This window comes from Oncorhynchus clarkii, chromosome 12 (assembly GCF_045791955.1).
Source record: "Oncorhynchus clarkii lewisi isolate Uvic-CL-2024 chromosome 12, UVic_Ocla_1.0, whole genome shotgun sequence".
Taxonomy (NCBI): Eukaryota; Metazoa; Chordata; class Actinopteri; order Salmoniformes; family Salmonidae; genus Oncorhynchus; species Oncorhynchus clarkii.
The window spans coordinates 20,468,569-20,488,713 of NC_092158.1; the positions used below are offsets into that span (position 1 = coordinate 20,468,569).

Consider the following 20,145-nt stretch of genomic DNA (forward strand, 5'->3'; position numbering starts at 1 on the left):
GGAGAGCAGAAGGAAGGGAGGAGAGACACACACACACAGAGAGAGAGAGAGAGAAGAGAGAGGGAGGGATAAAGAGAGCGAGAGAGAGAAAAATTGAATTATCTATTCAAGATTGGAACTGCTTATTGCATTCTTACTCAGTGACATTGGCTGAGGTTTTGGGGCGACAGTACAAAGATGTCACCTTTTATTTGAGGGTATTTTCACATATAATAGTAATAGTATTTTATTAGAATCCCCATTAGTTACAGCCAAAGCTGTTTAGAAATGAAAAGCTGTTCAGGAATGAAAGCACTATGTATCTAGTCATAAGTATTTGGACAAATTCTCTTATATTTTTATTAAAGTAGTCAAATGTTTAGTATTTGGTCCCATATTCATAGCACACAATGACTATATAAAGCTTGTGACTCTACAAACTTGTTGGATGCATTTGCAGTTTGTTTTGGTAGTGTTTCAGATTATGTTGTGCCCAAGAATAGAATATGTTTTAGAACACTTCTATTATGGATGCTACCATGATTACGGATAATCATGAATAACTTATGAATAATAATGAGTGAGAAAGTTACAGAGGCATAAATATCAAACCCCCAAAGAATGCTAACCTTTCCTGTTATCGGTAATGGTCAGAGCTATAGCATGTCTTGGGGGTATGATCTTTGTGCCTCTGTAACAATTGTCGGGTAAATGTTTCAGCAATGGGCAGGATAACCCTAACTCTAATTTAAAGATTATTATTATCATATTATGAGCACACTATTCTCAGGGATATAATGGGGCTCAGCCTTTGAAGTTTTATCTGGGTTTGTGCCATGGCACCAGATCACATTCTTATGAGAGAATTTCTGAGAATTGCTTGTGGAGGTGGGGGATGCCAACTCAAGCAGTGCTCTAAGCATTAGAATCTGAGCAAGGCTTGCTATTATTGACACCTTGTATACTACATTTACATATACAGAAGAATATATAACCTTTTTCATTCAAACACTTTTTTAATAGAGTAAGGATCTGGTCATTTGAACATTGGAATAATGTTCAGATTTCTTTGCTGTTGTGGAACAACCTGAGACATACATGTGTTTAACAAGAATGTATTCTTCCTACTATTGTACCAACAACCATGAAGAGAAAAACAAACCAGTAACCTATACAAAACACTTCCTGTCTACACAAATGAACTGTTTTGGTTTCAAATGAGGCCAGAACGTACTCATCTTACTCAACACTAACCTTATCATTGAACAAGAGTTTGAGAAAAAGGAGCACTTACCACAAAGTTTGTAGAAATGTTCAAACCATTTCCCATTACCGGATGTTGTGAGAATGACTTAACATTTATGCTTGTTTCAACAGGTTTCAGTATTACAATGACAAGGTTCCATTGCATTTGTGATATGACCAATGTGTCCTGTAATGTGACAGGAAAGGAAAACCCCTTACTCTGTTAACCATTTCCCTGTTATGGAAAACTTTTGGGGTATTCTGAATTCGGCACGTTTTTTTTCTGCGCTTTTACACTTCAGATTGAAGAGTTTCATTCCAAAATGCTAAACTCAGAAAACAAAGAAACGTCCTCTCACTGCCAACTACGTTTATTTTCAGCAAACTTAACATGTGTAAATATTTGTATGAACATAACAAGTTTCAACAACTGAGACATAAACTGAACAAGTTTCACAGATATGTGACTAACAGAAATAGAATAATGTGTCCATGAACAAAGGGGGGGTCAAAATCAGAAGTAACAGTCAGTATCTGGTGTGGCCACCAGCTGCATTAAGTACTGTAGTGCATCTCCTCATCATGGACTGCACCAGATTTGCCAGTTCTTGCTGTGAGATGTTACCCCACTCTTCCACCAAGGCACCTTCAAGTTCCTGGACATTTCTGGGGGGGAATGGCCCTAGCCCTCACCCTCTGATCCAACAGGTCCCAGACGTGCTCAATGGGATTGAGATCCGGGCTCTTCGCTGGCCATGGCAGAACACTCTAGAAGAAAAAGAAACGCACACCTATTTAGACGAGGTGCTGGCTAGCGGAGTAGAAAACTTGAAAATAAAAGAGAGCCGCACACTCTAGGAGCTCAGATGCAAAAATGTAATTACCAACGTTTCGACAGCCAAGTTGTCTTCATCAGGGTATAATCACAAACACTGCGGGATGACTCGTTTATGTAGTGTCAAAAGACACAGGTGTCTGTAATCATGGCCAAGAACACTGATATTCCTGTCTTGCAAGAAATCACACACAGAATGAGCAGTATGGCTGGTGCCATTGTCATGCTGGAGGGTTATGTCAGGATGAGCCTGCAGGAAGGGTACCACATGAGGGAGGAGGATGTTTTCCCTGAAATGCACAGGGTTGAGATTGCCTGCAATGACAACAAGCTCAGTCCGATGATGCTGTGACACCGCCCCAGACCATGACTGACCCTCCACCTTCAAATCGATCCCGCTCCAGAGTACAGGCCTCGGTGTAATGCTCATTATTTCAACGATAAACACGAATCCGACCATCACCCCTGGTGAGACAAAACCGTGGCTCGTCAGTGAAGAGCACTTTTTGCCAGTCCTGTCTGGTCCAGCGATGGTGGGTTTGTGCCCTTAGGCGACGTTGTTGCGGGTGATGTCTGGTGAGGACCTGCCTTACAACGGGCCTACAAGCCCTCAGTCCAGCCTCTCTCAGCCTATTGAGGACAGTCTGAGCACTGATGGAGGGATTGTGTGTTCCTGGTGTAACTCGGGCAGTTGTTGTTGCCATCCTGTACCTGTCCCGCAGGTGTGATGTTCGGATGTACCGATCCTGTGCAGGTGTTGTTACACGTGGTCTGCCACTGCGAGGATGATCAGCTGTCTGTCCTGTCTCCCTGTAGCGCTGTCTTAGGCGTCTCACAGTACGGATATTGCAATTTATTGCCCTGGCCATATCTGCAGTCCTCATGCCTCCTTGCAGCATGCCTAAGGCACGTTCACGCAGATGGGCAGGGACCCTGTGCATCTTTCTTTTGGTGTTTTTCAGAGTCAGTAGAAAGGCCTCTTTAGTGTCCTAAGTTTTCATAACTGTGACCTTAATTGCCTACCGTCTGTAAGCTTGTTAGTGTCTTAACGATCGTTCCACAGGTGCATGTTCATTAATTGTTTATGGTTCATTTAACAAGCATGGGAAACAGTGTTTAAACCCTTTACAACAAAGTTATTTGGATTTTTACGAATTATCGTTGGAATGACAGGGTCCTGAAAAAGGTCTGTTAATTTTTTTGCTGAGTTTATATATCAATTTTCTGAAATGTTGGTAAATTAGCTTTTATTGTTTAAAAAATGAATTATAGAGATCGGTGTGGTTTTTCACTATCTACATGGCATGGGGTTGTTCAATGACAGACATGTATTTGTTTAAAATCACTTGATGGTTTCATTTCAGAGAGACAAATAATCATGTTTTTTTTGTAGTACTGCTAGGTTTTACACAGCCAAATGTAACTACATTTAAAATAAAGAAATTTAGAAATGTTACATTTGTGACGCCAATATTTTTTGTCAGTCATTTAGTGGATGCTCTTATCCAGAGTGACTTACAGTAAGTGCATTCATTTTAAGATAACTAGGTGAGACTACATATCACTGTCAAATATACAGGATACGAACATTCCATTCCAGCTAAACAATGGATTAAAAAAAATCTATTAATTAAAAATCTGAAAACAGTACACACACAAAAGTACCCCTAAGTAATTATTTTTGATGAAAAAACACAAATGCTAAACATTTGTGGATATAGCGCTTTGGAAATAAACTTTTCATTTGTATTAGTTTTCTGGCTTTCAATTCAGTTTAAATATGGTTTGGAATGCCCCTTTTAGTTATTATTCACTATTTATGCTTCTGATCCATTTCAAGTTCTTAGAAGATCCCAGCCAAGAGAGTCCAGCACAAGCTGGTAAGACCTGTGGTCTATTGGCTTCACTGTGTACACAGTGGTGCTTAAGGACAATGAAGAAATGTATTCATTAAAATGCCTCACATTTTCCTGACATTAAAAAGTAGGTGTTGTAAGCAACATTCAAATGGATTCTTGTCTAACATCAAACTTTCAACTTTAAAACTATAATATGTACAGTAGCACCAAACTGCACTTATGAAAATAGATATTTTGACTAACGTGTTTATAATGATTTAACAGTAGAGGATAAAAAATAAAAAATAAATAACAGTAGAGAGAGTCAAATACCCTAGATCTTTCATATTGTGAAGAAGGATTGGAGGGAAGGTGAGGGACGAGTGTGTGTGTGTGTTTGTGTGGAGGTGTTGGTAACTGCGGGTGCCCGTGGGCGGAGGGTAGATGTTGGTGTGAGGTCTCGAATGCATCTGTGGGTGGCTGCTGTGGTTGTGATGCTGGGTTTGGTGTAGAAGAAAGATGAGAAAAACCTGTGGGCGAAGGGAAAGAATCCTATTCCTCTCTACACTCACTGGCTCTTGCACTGTTCATGTTGAGGGTCCACTTCCGGGGGGTAAACTCAGAACTAAAATATCCCCTAATTTGGTCTGTCCATGAGAGATTACTAAGGGGTATACTACAAAGCAGGTTCAAGGAGCTAACTTGCCTACATGTTCTGAAATAACTTTTTTTTTCAGCTTAAAAAATACATTATTTAAATGGGCATTGTCTAATTTACTAAACAACCAAAAGCAATTGTTTCTGTCTGTTTTCAAAATAAGATGGCTATAACTAATTGATCATGCTTTGGAGTATACCCCTATGCACTACACTTGATACCTGAGTGAGGGGAGATGGTTATGAGAAGGGTGAAAGGTTAGTCAACACTTGCCTAGCTGCATACCATTCTCTGCAATGCTCCGTAAAGCCTGGTTGGCACACACCTCACTCTCCAGAGTTCTAAAGGAACCAAGCAGCCTGGCCCGCCTCCCCCTATGAAACCACACGCTGGTGGCCTTATCTCTGCACTCATCTCACAAACATCATCTGCTGTGGTTTTTTACCTCATGCCTCCTCTCTGCTCTGCAGCACTTCACACAGCCCTGGGAGTCTGTTCTCTAGTCTGTTTTGCATTCTCTCATTGTGGTCTAGATCCTCATCCTTTGACTGTGTGTAATGACTACTTAGCAAAGTGCTTAAGGATGATGCATGGTCCCTGTGTTCTGGTGAAAAGGGTAAAACTGTATTGATGAAGTGAAAAACAACAGCAAAAACCTCAAACACAACAACAAAACCATAAAAACACATCTCCATCAGCAATGTAAACAGATTGGTAGAGTAATTGCTGCTTATCCCACCTCTGACCTGATCCTTCAGATATATCCTCTATCCCAACTATGAAGCCACATGGTGATCTCTTACTACTATTGAAGGGCTCATGTCCAGTGAAGCCACACAAAAATAACTCTTTGAAACTATGTCTCTGGCAGCCACATTAATCTCTCCGATGCACAGCAACTCTGTGAGCTTCCTGCTTCCTTTTGCTTGTTTATCTAACCAAGGTTGCACTCAACATCATCAGTTTTGCAATATTCTATAATAGGCACAGTGCCTATAGAAATTGCCTATAGAAAGTCTTAAACATTTTTCACATTATGTTACAAAGTGGGATTGAAATAGATTTAATTGAAACATTTTGTAATTGTTCTACACAAAATACTCCATAATGTGAAAATAAATTCTACAAAGTTCTAGAAATTAATCAAATTAAATAACTAAAATATAGTTATTGCATAAGTGTTCACCCCCTTTGTTTATGCAAGCCTAAATTAGTTCAGATGCAACATTTGGCTTAACAAATCACATAATAAGTTCTATGGACTCAATCTGTGTGAAATAATAGGGATTGACATGTTTTTTGAATGACTACCCCTTCCCCTGTCCCCCATACATACATACAACATCTATCTGTAATGTCCCTCAGTCAAGTATTGAATTTCAAGCACAGATTCAACCACAAAGACCAGGGAGCTTTTCGAAAGACTCATAAAGAAGGGCAGTGATTGGTAGATGGGTAACAATAACAAATCAGACACTGAATATATCTTTAAGCATGGTCAAGTTAATAATTAAACCACACAGTTCAATGGTTGTGATGGAAGAAAACTGAGGATGGATCAACAACATTGTAGTGACTCCACAATAATGACCTAAATTACAGTAAAAAGTAAAAAAGAGTAAAAAGAAGAATACAAATATACAGAATAAAAATATTCCAAAACATACATGCAACAAGGCACAACAGTGATTCTGCAAAATACATGGCAAAGGTATAAACGTTTTGGTCTAAATGCAAAGCCTTACGTTTGTGCCAAATCCAACACATCACTGAGTAACTGCCCCCTTACTTTCAAGCATGATGGTGGCTGCATCATGGTATGGGTATGCTTGACATCGGCAAAGACAGGGGAGTTTTTCAGGATGAAAAGGTACGGGATGGAGCTAAGCACAGGCAAAATTCTAGAGGAAAACATGCTTCAGTCTACTTTACCCTAGACACTGGGAGAGGAATTCACCTTTCAGCAGGACAATAACCTACAACACAAAGGCAAATCTACGCTGGTGTTGCTTCAAATCAAATCAAATTTATTGGTCACATACACATGGTTAGCAGATGTTAATGCAAGTGTAGCGAAATGCTTGTGCTTCTAGTTCCGACAATGCAGTAATAACCAACGAGTAATCTAACCTAACAATTCCAAAACTACTACCTTATACACACAAGTGTAAAGGGATAAAGAATATGTACATAAAGATATATGAATGAGTGATGGTACAGAACGGCAGAGGCAAGATGCAGTAGATGGTATCGAGTACAGTATATACATATGAGATGAGTAATGTAGGGTATGTAAACAAAGTGGCATAGTTTAAAGTGGCTAGTATTACATGTATTACATAAAGCTGCAGTAGATGATATAGAGTACAGTATATACATATACGATGAATAATGTAGGGTATGTAAACATTATGTTAAGTAGCATTGTTTAAAGTGGCTAGTGATATAATATACGCTGGTGTTGCTTACCAAGATGACAGTGAAAGTTCCTGAGTAGCCAAGTTACAGTTTTGACAGAAATATGCTTGAAAATCTATGTCAAGACTTGACAATTGCTGTCTACCCACGATCCCTAACACCTAGACAGTGCTTGAAGAATTTAGAAAATTATAATAGGTAAATATTGCACAATATAGGTGTGTAAAGCTCTTACCCAGAAAGACTCACAGCTGTAATCGCTGCCAAAGGTGCTTCTAACATGTATTGACTCATGGGGCGAATACTTATCTAATCAAGGTATAGTAGTGTATTATTTTCTATTAATCTTTTACATATTTTTAAAATTTTGACATTAGAGTATTTTGTGTAGATCAGTGATAAAAAAAGACAATTAAATCCATTTTGATCCCACTTTGAAACACAATAAAATGTGAAGAAATCCAAGGGGGTGGTAAACTTTCTATAGGCACCGTAGACCTGATTGCAGAGGTAACTTATTGTGCTTTTGCCTACAAAATTGAACTGAATGGCTTTCAAAAATCTGCTGCACAATAATAGTTAGAAACATCTCAATACATCCCAGGTCATCTCTGCTAAACTACACATGGAAAATAACCCTGCAGCAACAGGAAATGTTAATTATTATGTGGATTATAATTAATGGACATTTTTGTAGGGGTTAATACATTTTTCATAAGGGAAAATCAAGTCTGTAATTTCAAAGGGAAGATTACAAACTTCCGAAGCTTTTTTAACCCTTTATTGCTTGTGGGAATTGGTCTATATGGATAGGGCTAAAATGAAATGTTTCTTCAGAAGAAACATGAAATGCATAACCATGGTAGCAATTGAAAGGGAACCGTTTAAAGATGAGGAAATTATTAGACCAAAGGGGAGTGAGTACACATACACAACAGTTTATCTGACACAAGACCGAATCCAAACACTACAATGTTGATTTATGTGCATTGTACATTTACTGTACTTTTAACCACATTTATTGATAACAAAATCTAAAAATACTCTGGATACGGTCAGTACCATGATAAGACTATTCCTGGAAAATGTGGGGTAGGTGAAAATTAAGACAAAAAAATTACAAGGGTTTGAGTGAGAGGACTAACTGGTGTCTCCAAGTGGCCACATATCTCTCCAAAGTGTGCACAGTTTCTTAACAATTTCCATGCACTTTTATGACTCAAATAAGTCTTCAACTATAAGGTACTTTTTTGAGCTCCCCTTGCTGTGCCATTGAGGCGCAACCACACATTTGTTTCATTTGGAACACAACCCCTACTCTCACACAATTACTGTTGTTGTTTACCCAATCCAGAAACAGTCCATTATAAATCGCAATCTGGGTTCAGGTGGGCATGATTTGAAAGCTTGTACTATTGCCAACATGACTAGCTAAGTTATAAAATATGATTTTACAGTGTTAGGCCTTCACAGGGCAGTTCAGAGAAACATACTGTTATGTTGATGCCCATAGAAAGGAGTGATGAGTGCATTCAGGTGCGTGTGCCGCGACAAATTATCTTAACAAAAAACAAACATAGGCTGATTCTGTTGAGAACAACCCAGGGTATGACGACATGTCATCTTGTAACTAACTGTACAACAAATATATTGATCATAAACGTTGACACGGTATATGAAATTAGTTTTATGATTTGCAAATGTGAAGTGCACATTTGGACTCACGGGTGTTTGGCTCGCTTGTATGACATCAAAGCGGTATTTATTCTAATCCTCAACGTGTCATCTTTTAAAATACAGTTTCCTCTTAATTTACAGAAATTCCCTCTCTCAGACAACAAAAGATTTCCAAAAGTTGCCCAATTAGCAGGAGGGATGGGGGAAATTTCTTGTTGCTCACGTTGCTCAAGTTCACAACAGCTGTCAGTCAAAACCCATGCAACACTTTGAAGCGCAGAGCCAGAGCTCTGATGTCATGTGCAGCATGTTACTGTATAGCCACTACGCTCCAACCTAGGCGCTTATTAGTGCCCAAATCTGCAATTTTCAACCATATACGGATACTAGTGTAAAAGGCTACACCTCAAATAACCTACAAGTTTTACATTTATTGCATTGCAGGAAAGTTATTTTGCAACCGGGTGGACAAATTAAGATCCTACATCTGTAGGTCTCCACTTTCCATGGCACATAATCTTGCATCACCAGCATATCTTTTGACCAGTTGGTCAAGAAATCCCCTTCCTTACGTCACTCTGTAATTATGTTCAACATTCAGAATGTAGAGTGAATGTCGTCATCTCACAATGTTTATACCCTGTTCTAATCATTATCAGATGAGATGGTGTTCTCTGAGGTTTCTGGTGCAGGCTGAGCAATGAGATACTGGGTCATCCCCTGAGAGTCAAAGAGGAACCATGTGTGGTTTGTAAAGGCCAATTTGACCACATGCTCTTCTGAGACACTTTCATTTATGTAAACCTGCTAAAACCCGGAATCTGTGGAACTGTAATTTGTGATAAGAGTGCCAGACAGTAGACAGAGATAATGTTGGTGGTTCTGTCACTAAAGATCAACCTGTCTGTGTCAGCCTTACTGTCAAACAAAATGTAAACTTGGTCTGGTGTGTTCTAGCAGTTTAAGCCAATGCCTCTGTAGCACATGTACAATGTACCATTTTCAGCTTGGGTTCATATCAGATCCACTGCTCTTTCAGCATTCTCTCTCCTATCTCTATCTCTATCTATCCACTAAACATAGAAAATACTTTAAAATATATTTAAAAACAAAACCAAATAAAGCCATGCAACACCACCTATCATTTCCTCACTGATCAGCCTGTTCTGAGAACAGAGTTACCAACCACCTGAGATACTGAAGGGTAACCTCGGACACCTGAGATACTGAAGGGTAACCTCGGACACCTGAGATACTGAAGGGTAACCTCGGACACCTGAGATACTAAAGGGTAACCTCGGACACCTGAGATACTGAAGGGTAACCTCGGACACCTTAGATACTGAAGGGTAACCTTGGACACCTGAGATACTGAAGGGTAACCTCGGACACCAGAGATACTGAAGGGTAAACTCGGACACCTGAGATACTGAAGGGTAACCTCGGACACCTGAGATACTGAAGGGTAACCTCGGACACCTGAGATACTGAAGGGTAACCTCGGACACCTGAGATACTAAAGGGTAACCTCGGACACCTGAGATACTGAAGGGTAACCTCGGACACCTGAGATACTGAAGGGTAACCTCGGACACCTGAGATACTGAAGGGTAACCTCGGACACCTGAGATACTGAAGGGTAACCTCGGACACCTGAGATACTAAAGGGTAACCTCGGACACCTGAGACACTAAAGGGTAACCTCGGACACCTTAGATACTGAAGGGTAACCTCGGACAACTGAGATACTGAAGGGTAACCTCGGACACCTTAGATACTGAAGGGTAACCTCGGACACCTTAGATACTGAAGGGTAACCTCGGACACCTGAGATAGAGAGACAGCTATTCAGGTGCAGCTGCTCAGGTACAGTAGAGACACAACCAACAGTATGTTACCATGGGAAACAACCAACAGACTGCTACCATGGGAAACAACCAAGAGCCACATTCACAAAGCCTGCCACACACCGGCTGTGTGTGTGTGTGTGTGTGTGTGTGTGTGTGTGTGTGTGTGTGTGTGTGTGTGTGTGTGTGTGTGTGTGTGTGTGTGTGTGTGTGTGTGTGTGTGTGTGTGTGTGTGTGTGTGTGTGTGTGTGTGTGTGTGAGTGAGACAAAAACAGGGAAGGGGGGGAAGACAAACTTTCTACCAATACCCACAGATGCCAGGTGGTTGCAAGGCTGTGGTTGGTATGGAGAGATGAGGGTAATACATGGAAGGAGGTAGAGACAGGGTACTGTTGTGGTTCATCTTCCCCATCTGTAGTTGTGCTATTAGCTAAGAGTATAGTGAGATCTCACACAACACCAATGCAGATGCACCATGCTGCCGTGCCTATACAGTGCTGTTAAAGTATACTGGCAGGTCTTTAGGACAGAGTGAGCTGTCCTTCTGAGTAGTTTAAAACTTCCCCAGGGGAACTCCACACAGCTTATAATGCAATTCTGAAGTTGGTTTTTGGTATTCTATCAAAACCCCCAAAGTATTTTCAGTACATAATTCACAACACAACATGTATTCAACATTTTCTATTTTTTATTTGGCCTTTTGTAATACCATTTTTTTCTAAGAAAGATTGTGAGGTTACATTTTGTTCAAACTGAGTCAATACATTGTATATTATTTTCACCCACTGACTAAATAAGTTTCCTAATTATAGAGATATAAGAGAAAAACTATACTTCACCCCGACCATCAAACCACTGGCATATGAATGTACTTATCATTTACTCATCCACAAAACCAGATCATTGGGAGTTTTCAATGCGTCATGTAACATCTATTAATTTAAGTACATAAATTCACCATGTCACCAAATTGATATTGTGCAACATGTACTATTCTGCATACATGCAACACACTTCAATAAAACACATCAACAATTAAGGACAACATATCAATGTATCAATGCTTGCATCCATACTCTAAATCACACACCAGTTCATTTACTCCTGTTCAATTTCAGCAATGAAACTTATGACATAGAAAACACAAACAATGTATACATTTATCAAACGTTTATGGCACACAGGGCCCATAGACTAAAGGCCTCTCTGGGGGTGTGGCCCATGTGAAATATATTATTGTGTGTATAACATGATATAATGGGTATATGATCGTGAGTTTTGACATATAGTGTGGAATGCAGTGAAAAGTGGTGAACTTCCAGTCGTATAAAAAAGCATGTGTTGGCTCACACTCACAAAATGTTGTGTAGGAGGTGCTGACTAATGGTGAGTAAACTGTAGGCTATAAAAATAAAGAGTCACACACTATATACAAGCTCCCAGTAATGTATTGGGTATACCACCAACGTTACGGCATCACTCTTCCAGTCTTAACATAAGCAATACCAAATTCTTTATAACTGACAGAGAGCAGCAGAGAGGGTGTTATTGGAACTCTACTATAATGTCCCACAAGAGAGTCAAACTCTCTGCTATAATGTCCCACAAGAGAGTCAAACTCTCTGCTATAATGTCCCACAAGAGAGTCAAACTCTCTGCTATAATGTCCCACAAGAGAGTCAAACTCTCTGCTATAATGTCCCACAAGAGAGTCAAACTCTCTGCTATAATGTCCCACAATCCACAGAGGACTAAGTTATAAAAACACACTGTGCGAAACATACAGAGGAAAAGGAATGACACTCAAAGTGGGCGAGTAGTAGCGTTAGAACAACTCTGTCCCCCTTTACCATAAAAACTCCCATTGTATTCAAAAAGAAACAGGACCAATTAACATATTCCAAACAAAACACGAGGTGAATCAGGGATGCTCCTGTACACATTACTGGCATTGTTAGTAGCTAGAGACCTTCCACACACCGGCTTTGCTCTAGTAAAAGCTGCTCTGATATCTCTGAAAGGAGGCTAGGGGAACTGCTCACTAATGGTTCTGGGATCTGAAAAGGCGCTTACAACTCCACAGAGGAGCAACACCAGTATTAGTGTTTTCTAACCAATAGGATTGGCAGAACGAAGCAGAAACACAGTGGAGTTGCAGACATGATCTTTTATTATTTACTCCAGTTTCATGGAGCTGAGGGCACTTTATCTCAAGTGAAGACCGAGGGTGTCGGAGTATCATAATGAAGTTACCTCGACCTTCCACATACTCTCTGCATCACAACTGTAACGGCAGTCCAAGGAAACGGCAACAAAGAAGACATCCTTTGAGAAATCAGACAAATGTCGCTCTCGATTACTTGGGATCAAAATGTACTGTCAGGTTTCATTAGTCCTCTCATCAGTAGTCTTTGATAGCTGGGTGGCTCTTCCTCTACCTGTCTGGTGGTACTTCTCATTTTCTCTGGTCTCACTTACTAATAAACAGTCTCTCACTTCCATTGAATCGCTCTGTCCTGCAGCAGACTGTCCTGGCATGGCCACAAATCTGTTGGTGCCGTCTTACCAACACCTGCCAGTCATCGTCATGCCATGCAGGAGTTGGCAAGACAGCACAAACAGATCTGGAACCAGGCTAAGACTGTCCTGCTGGAATTTCTGTCATCTTACTCCGCACTTTACACTCAATGTCTTGTGTATTACACCTCTCTAGTTCCATTTTAAAATGCACTTTCTCCTGCCCTCTCTACTCAAGTTCACCGACACATGCATCTATCGGACTTACTTAATCCTCACTTACATAAAGCTTGGCTTTGTTTCTCCTTATTCTGAGACGATACCGAACGTTTCAATGAGATAGCAGAGTCAGATAAATTGAATTCAGAGTAAAAACAACAACACATCTCTCTGCTGAGAGCTTCAGACTTCCTGGATCATGCAGGAAACAGTGTGCTCTTATCTAAAGACAGAAGAAACTATTTTTAAGATACCAAATAAAACTTGAGCCTCAGAATACTGAGGATTCCTCAAGGCGTAGGTAAGATAGAGAGAAGCAGAGCTACAGGGCTGTGTGCAGCAGAGCCACTGCAATGCAGTGCTGCTCCTGTCTGCTCCTAAAGAGGAGTACGGCTGAGACATAGAGAATTAACTCATCATGAGGAAGACAGACAGTTACACAGTAGAACAAGACACCTTGAATGCTAGGCAGAGTGGCTAACTGGAAATGAATGCTTTGTCAATGGAAGTGTGAGTGCACACATTTAGACAGATTCATTTCATCTGTGAGAGGAATTAATTACAGTGGGCTTACCATAAAGACTTCTTACAATGAATAAAATAAATTACTGCATGGGACAGAACTGATGGTTAATCATTGAAGCGCAGCATCTCAATAGTCAGCTGTAGAAGACACCAAGGGAGGCTGCAGTTGTGGACAGGTAAAAAGGATGACTTAATACCACATTCTGCTGGATTTACACAGACACAGACAGAGACTTGACAGACTCCATTGTTGGTCAGTTGGAAGGTTCTTTGTCTTCCAGTGAGTCCTGGAGTCTTGTCGCCCTCTGCTGTTGAGATCAACAGCTGGAAGTAAGTTACCCAGGTTAGAGGGAGCTCTTTTAGGCTCTGCTCTTCTTTGCTAAGAACCAGGCCTGTGGTAGGCCTTGCTGAAGCCTCAGACTCGAGTGAGGAAGTCTAGGCTTAGGTTGGCAGGGATGTGCAGGGTCTCCAGGCTGAGGGCGGAAGGGGTGTAGGGGAACAGGACAGGGAAGGTGTGCTTGGTGTCCACCAGGAGCATTGGGACATCGTTCCTATCCTGCAGACGATTCTGAGGACAACAAGATAGACAACATTTGGTTCAAAAATATATATAAAAGAAAAAATATAAAAATTGACCGAAAATAAATGATTAAATAGATTAAGTATTGTTACCTGGATGTTTCGGATAAAGGACACAGTGACTCTTTCCTCAAACTCGTTGAGTGGGGTGTAGAGGTTGAGAATTTTTACGATCTGTACGACAAACAAGACACTGGTTAATACTCTTCCTGTGAACTTTGAGACATAGAGTTGTTAGTAGAGCTCTGTGTGCCGGATGCAGTAGGATTGGTGATGTGATGATGAGAGTGGAGCTCTGTGTGCTGGATGCAGTAAGATTGGTGATGTGATGATGAGAGTGGAGCTCTGTGTGCTGGATGCAGTAAGATTGGTGATGTGATGATGAGAGTGGAGCTCTGTGTGCCGGATGCAGTAGGATTGGTGATGTGATAATGAGAGTGGAGCTCTGTGTGCCGGATGCAGTAAGATTGGTGATGTGATGATGAGAGTGGAGCTCTGTGTGCTGGATGCAGTAGGATTGGTGATGTGATGATGAGAGTGGAGCTCTGTGTGCTGGATGCAGTAAGATTGGTGATGTGATGATGAGAGTGGAGCTCTGTGTGCCGGATGCAGTAGGATTGGTGATGTGATGATGAGAGTGGAGCTCTGTGTGCCGGATGCAGTAAGATTGGTGATGTGATGATGAGAGTGGAGCTCTGTGTGCTGGATGCAGTAAGATTGGTGATGTGATGATGAGAGTGGAGCTCTGTGTGCTGGATGCAGTAAGATTGGTGATGTGATGATGAGAGTGGAGCTCTGTGTGCTGGATGCAGTAAGATTGGTGATGTGATGATGAGAGTGAAGCTCTGTGTGCTGGATGCAGTAGGATTGGTGATGTGATGATGAGAGTGGAGCTCTGTGTGCTAGATGCAGTAAGATTGGTGATGTGATGATGAGAGTGGAGCTCTGTGTGCTAGATGCAGTAAGATTGGTGATGTGATGATGAGAGTGGAGCTCTGTGTGCTGGATGCATTAAGATTGGTGATGTGCAACAGATTTGTAACAGGTTTGTGTAATAGGTGTTTAAGTGTACCTGCTGCATGGTGAGAGAGGTGCACAGGGAGCAGATCGCCTCGGCATCCTGGGACGTCTTCTTCTTGACCTGCAGCAGCTGGGCGGCCTGGATAACGGGCTCTATGTTAACCACCGCCCCGCTCTGGTGAAGGTTCTTCCCCCTCAGCCACTCCTCCATCTGACTGATGTTGTACCTGACCAATCACAGTGAAACACACTTAGTACAGAGCCACCTGTTAAGTGAATAGCCTTCATCAAACCCATTATGCTACTGTAATGAGCTACAGTTCTTCTCCCTCTCTGTAACAGTACTGTGTGCTCCTGTCCTCTCAGCAATACAGTATGTACCGTTAAAGGGAAACTCCACCCAAAAATGATATGTATATATTTTGTTTCATTAGTCCACTGTTCATATCAAATCTAATTGTATTTGTCACATGTGCCGAATACAACAGGTTCCCCAACATCCCTTCTGCCCTCAGCCTGGAGACCCTGCACATCCCTGCCAACCTAAGCTTAGACTTCCTCACTCGAGTCTGAGGCTTCATCAAAAAAATATACCTAAAAAAAAGTAAGAGATAAAAATAACAAATAATTAAAGACATACAGTCCCATTTTGCATCATCATGTTGATGTGGCCGGTGACACTTTACATCATGAAAGTCCAATATCTTGAAAACTTGATTGCTGACATGCAAAACATGTTGGGACTATATCAACAGTGGAATAATGAAACAAATACCAAAACATAGTTTTTGGGTGGAGTTTCCCTTTAAGAACCTGGAGTTCTTCATGGTCAGCTCTTATTAAAAAAAACAAGCCCTAGTAATATAGAACATCCCCAGCAAGGTTCTGTATATATGTAAACATACCTGAGCTGCATGCCAGTGCTCCAGGAACAGACGTCTTTCCTGAGCAGCAGGTTGTTGAGGGTGACAGCGTTGATGCTGTAGAACAGCTGCCGGACTACCTGGCCTGCTATCTCTGGGTCCAGGCCGTGCTCGCCCATCACACTGTGGAACTGGCCCAGCTGTCTGATCAGGGCCTCTAGGGTGTAGCTTCCCGGGCCCTCCCCGTCCATACTGGAGGAGCGGTTCCTGTAACCCATGGGCTTTACTCCCGCCAGGCTGGGGATGCTCTCACTCTCCAACATGGCCGACACTGTCCGGGGGAAGGAAGGAGATAGTCGTTCATGCAACTGATTCATTAATTAATTAATACATTTCTATAGGTTTGATTGTTTACTCATCTAATTTTAGGAAACATAAGTACTGAACTATAAGTACTGAACTGTGTAAACGTAGATCAGTAATAGAAGGGAATAAACATACAGTATAAAAGCCAAATATCATGTAAGTAAATATATCAATGTGAAAACAGCGGTAAAATCAACCCAGAATTAAGAAAAAGTTAGTCCCTTTCCAATTCCATTGTCCCTAATCTTTGGACCATACAGCTCTTGGCCCCTAGCTCCCCCAGCTCCTCACCGATCATGGGCTGCATCATGTGCTCTGCCACCTTGATGAGCTGCTGGTAGATCTGAATGGAGAGATCACTCAGCACCTGGCGGTACTCTGCCAGGTCAAAGTTCTTCAGGCAGTGCTCATTCTGTTTGGCTGTGTTCTGAGTCATAAACGCCTGGGAACACACAACAAGACAGGGATGACAGTTGTAGAGAGTTACAATTTGTAGAGTTTACAACAAGTGTATTGATGTTGTATTTACAAAAGTCTGTACATCTTTAAAATGCATTGTGTATGGAGAGAGATCAAGGAGTAATCCGATTGCATAAAATGTCTGACAATCTACCTCTTATTTCAATGAGCTCAGGTACTGAACATCTAGCATCTCTTGACAGTCTTTAATGAGCAGAATGATCTCTGAGACATCAAAGTAAGTCTCACCTCATCTCCACTGTACTGCTTGAGACAGTGCAGCAGACGACTCGTGTTGGCCAGCCAGAAGGAGGTCATCTCAAAGTCATTATTGTTTTTCTGCATTGGAATTGCAAAATGAAAGTGTGTTAAATACCAGAATCGCTGTACTTTATTTCTGACCAATCTTTTCTTGCAACTGACTTCCAAAGATCCATCGCAAACAGACATTAAAATATGTATGAAATCTCAATCCATATGTGTGAGTAGAACTCTGTATCTGTACCTTGAGGACCTTCTTAATGGCGTTGATGGTGGAGGTGAGCAGAGAGTGGACCTTCTGATCATCGTTGATGTAGTCCGCATGGCGGATGCACATGAAGAGGATGTAGGCAGGTAGGCAGGGCACTGTTGCTGATACAGCATTGGGCTTCATGTCTGGAACACCAAACAGAACATAATAACACTGAAACAAGTTCATCCACAATTTCAGTGATCATTGTAGTAATCGTGTGGATTTGAGAATATAATGTTACGTTCTGGACTGGACAGGTGTTGTACTTGTGATGCGGTCATATCGTAGCTGATTTGAGCTGCAATGTCGTACCAGTGATGAGTGTTTTGACCAGCAGAGCCTCGTCCTCCTTGTAGTACTCCAGCATGCCCTCAAAGTCCTTCTCTCTGCGCTGGACAGTCACCTGACGGGTCAACTGTGGTTTGGCCTTGGTGGGCTGGGATGATGCTGCAGTCAAAGACACTGGAAAGGGCAGAAGACAAAGTGGTCACTTATATTGCCATAATCATCATAGTAATACATATTAACCATCATACTGTAGGTCCATCACTAGGCCTTCATTACAGCTCAGTGAGACCAATACAGACAGTATTCACTGGGCCTGTATTACAGCTCAGTGAGACCAATACAGACAATATTCACTGGGCCTTCATTACAGCTCAGTGAGACCAATACAGACAGTATTCACTGGGCCTGTATTACAGCTCAGTGAGACCAATACAGACAGTATTCACTGGGCCTGTATTACAGCTCAGTGAGACCAATACAGACAGTATTCACTAGGCCTGTATTACAGCTCAGTGAGACCAATACAGACAGTATTCACTAGGCCTGTATTACAGCTCAGTGAGACCAATACAGACAGTATTCACTAGGCCTGTATTACAGCTCAGTGAGACCAATACAGACAGTATTCACTAGGCCAGTATTACAGCTCAGTGAGACCAATACAGACAGTATTCACTAGGCCTGTATTACAGCTCAGTGAGACCAATAGAGACAGTATTCACTAGGCCTTCATTACAGCTCAGTGAGACCAATACAGACAGTATTCACTGGGCCTGTATTACAGCTCAGTGAGACCAATACAGACAGTATTCACTAGGCCTGTATTACAGCTCAGTGAGACCAATACAGACAGTATTCACTGGGCCTGTATTACAGCTTAGTGAGACCAATACAGACAGTATTCACTGGGCCTGTATTACAGCTTAGTGAGACCAATACAGACAGTATTCATTAGGCCTGTATTACAGCTTAGTGAGACCAATACAGACAGTATTCACTGGGCCTGTATTACAGCTTAGTGAGACCAATACAGACAGTATTCACTGGGCCTGTATTACAGCTTAGTGAGACCAATACAGACAGTATTCATTAGACCTGTATTACAGCTTAGTGAGACCAATACAGACAGTATTCACTGGGCCTGTATTACAGCTTAGTGAGACAAATACAGACAGTATTCACTGGGCCTGTATTACAGCTTAGTGAGACCAATACAGACAGTATTCACTGGGCCTGTATTACAGCTTACTGAGACCAATACAGACAGTATTCATTGGGCCTGTATTACAGCTCAGTTGAGACCAATACAGACAGTATTCACTGGGCCTTCATTACAGCTCAGTGAGACCAATACAGACAGTATTCACTGGGCCTGTATTACAGCTCAGTGAGACCAATAGAGACAGTATTCACTGGGCCTGTATTACAGCTCAGTGAGACCAATACAGACAGTATTCACTGGGCCTGTATTACAGCTTAGTGAGACCAATACAGACAGTATTCACTGGGCCTGTATTACAGCTTAGTGAGACCAATACAGACAGCATTCATTAGGACTTCAAGCTCTCTCACCTTCCATATCTGGAACTTTCTTCATGTAGATCCTCAGCTGCTTCTTCAGCTTCCTCTCGTTCTTCTCCAGTTTCTCCACAAGCTCTTTTAAGTCCTGTAGTAGCAGAAACATTCAAGAAGGTCGACACAACACTATAACTTTCAGAGCTCTGGGCTGTTCCATTCCAATAGGTGTCCTTGGGTCCGTATGCACAAAGAGTCTCAAAGGAGGAGTGCTGATATAGGAGTAGTTTAGCCTTCTGGCTCATAATGAATAATATGATTATATGGATGATTGTGTAGGGGGTAGGAGGTTGCAGTGTTCTCACCAGGTTGTCGTTGGTGAGGCGGGTGATCTCCTGCTGGACGCTGTATTCCACCTGGGCCTCAGGGGACAGAGACATAGTGTGGTTCAGCATCTCCTGTTTCTTCTCTATGTCGTCCTTCAGCAGCTCAATCTGGGTGTTGAACGCTGCCAGCTCATCCTCGTGCTTCCTGGCCTGAGACTGAAGCTGGGCCTCCAGCAGCCTGGGAGAGAGGGGTTGAGGGGGAGACAGGGAGAAGAAGAAAAAGGAGAGAGGGGTTGAGGGAGACAGGGAGAAGAAGAAGGAGAGGGGGGGGTGGTTACAATAAGCCTAAAGCTGACCAAACCTTCAAACTTCTACCTTGTAGAATTCCTGTACCATAGTGTGGAGACTATTAAATATGGCTTCATATGTCATTAACATCATAACCGCCACAGTTTGA

General features: G+C 41.7%; 1 protein-coding gene across 1 annotated transcript in view; it reads right to left on the reverse strand.

Moving 5' to 3' along the window:
- Positions 1-11,170: 11,170 nt before the first annotated feature.
- The window catches only part of LOC139422858 (unconventional myosin-Vb-like), a 76,295-nt gene continuing 67,320 nt past the window's right edge, over positions 11,171-20,145 (reverse strand). Inside the window, exons 30-39 of the mRNA XM_071174276.1 lie at positions 19,728-19,926; positions 19,420-19,513; positions 17,872-18,021; positions 17,551-17,702; positions 17,295-17,384; positions 16,878-17,028; positions 16,263-16,551; positions 15,410-15,584; positions 14,431-14,511; positions 11,171-14,326 (exon numbers count right to left, since the gene is read on the reverse strand). Coding sequence (XP_071030377.1) covers positions 14,174-14,326; positions 14,431-14,511; positions 15,410-15,584; positions 16,263-16,551; positions 16,878-17,028; positions 17,295-17,384; positions 17,551-17,702; positions 17,872-18,021; positions 19,420-19,513; positions 19,728-19,926 — 1,534 coding nt within the window. The 3' untranslated portion in view covers positions 11,171-14,173. The remainder of the gene's footprint in view (positions 14,327-14,430; positions 14,512-15,409; positions 15,585-16,262; positions 16,552-16,877; positions 17,029-17,294; positions 17,385-17,550; positions 17,703-17,871; positions 18,022-19,419; positions 19,514-19,727; positions 19,927-20,145) is intronic.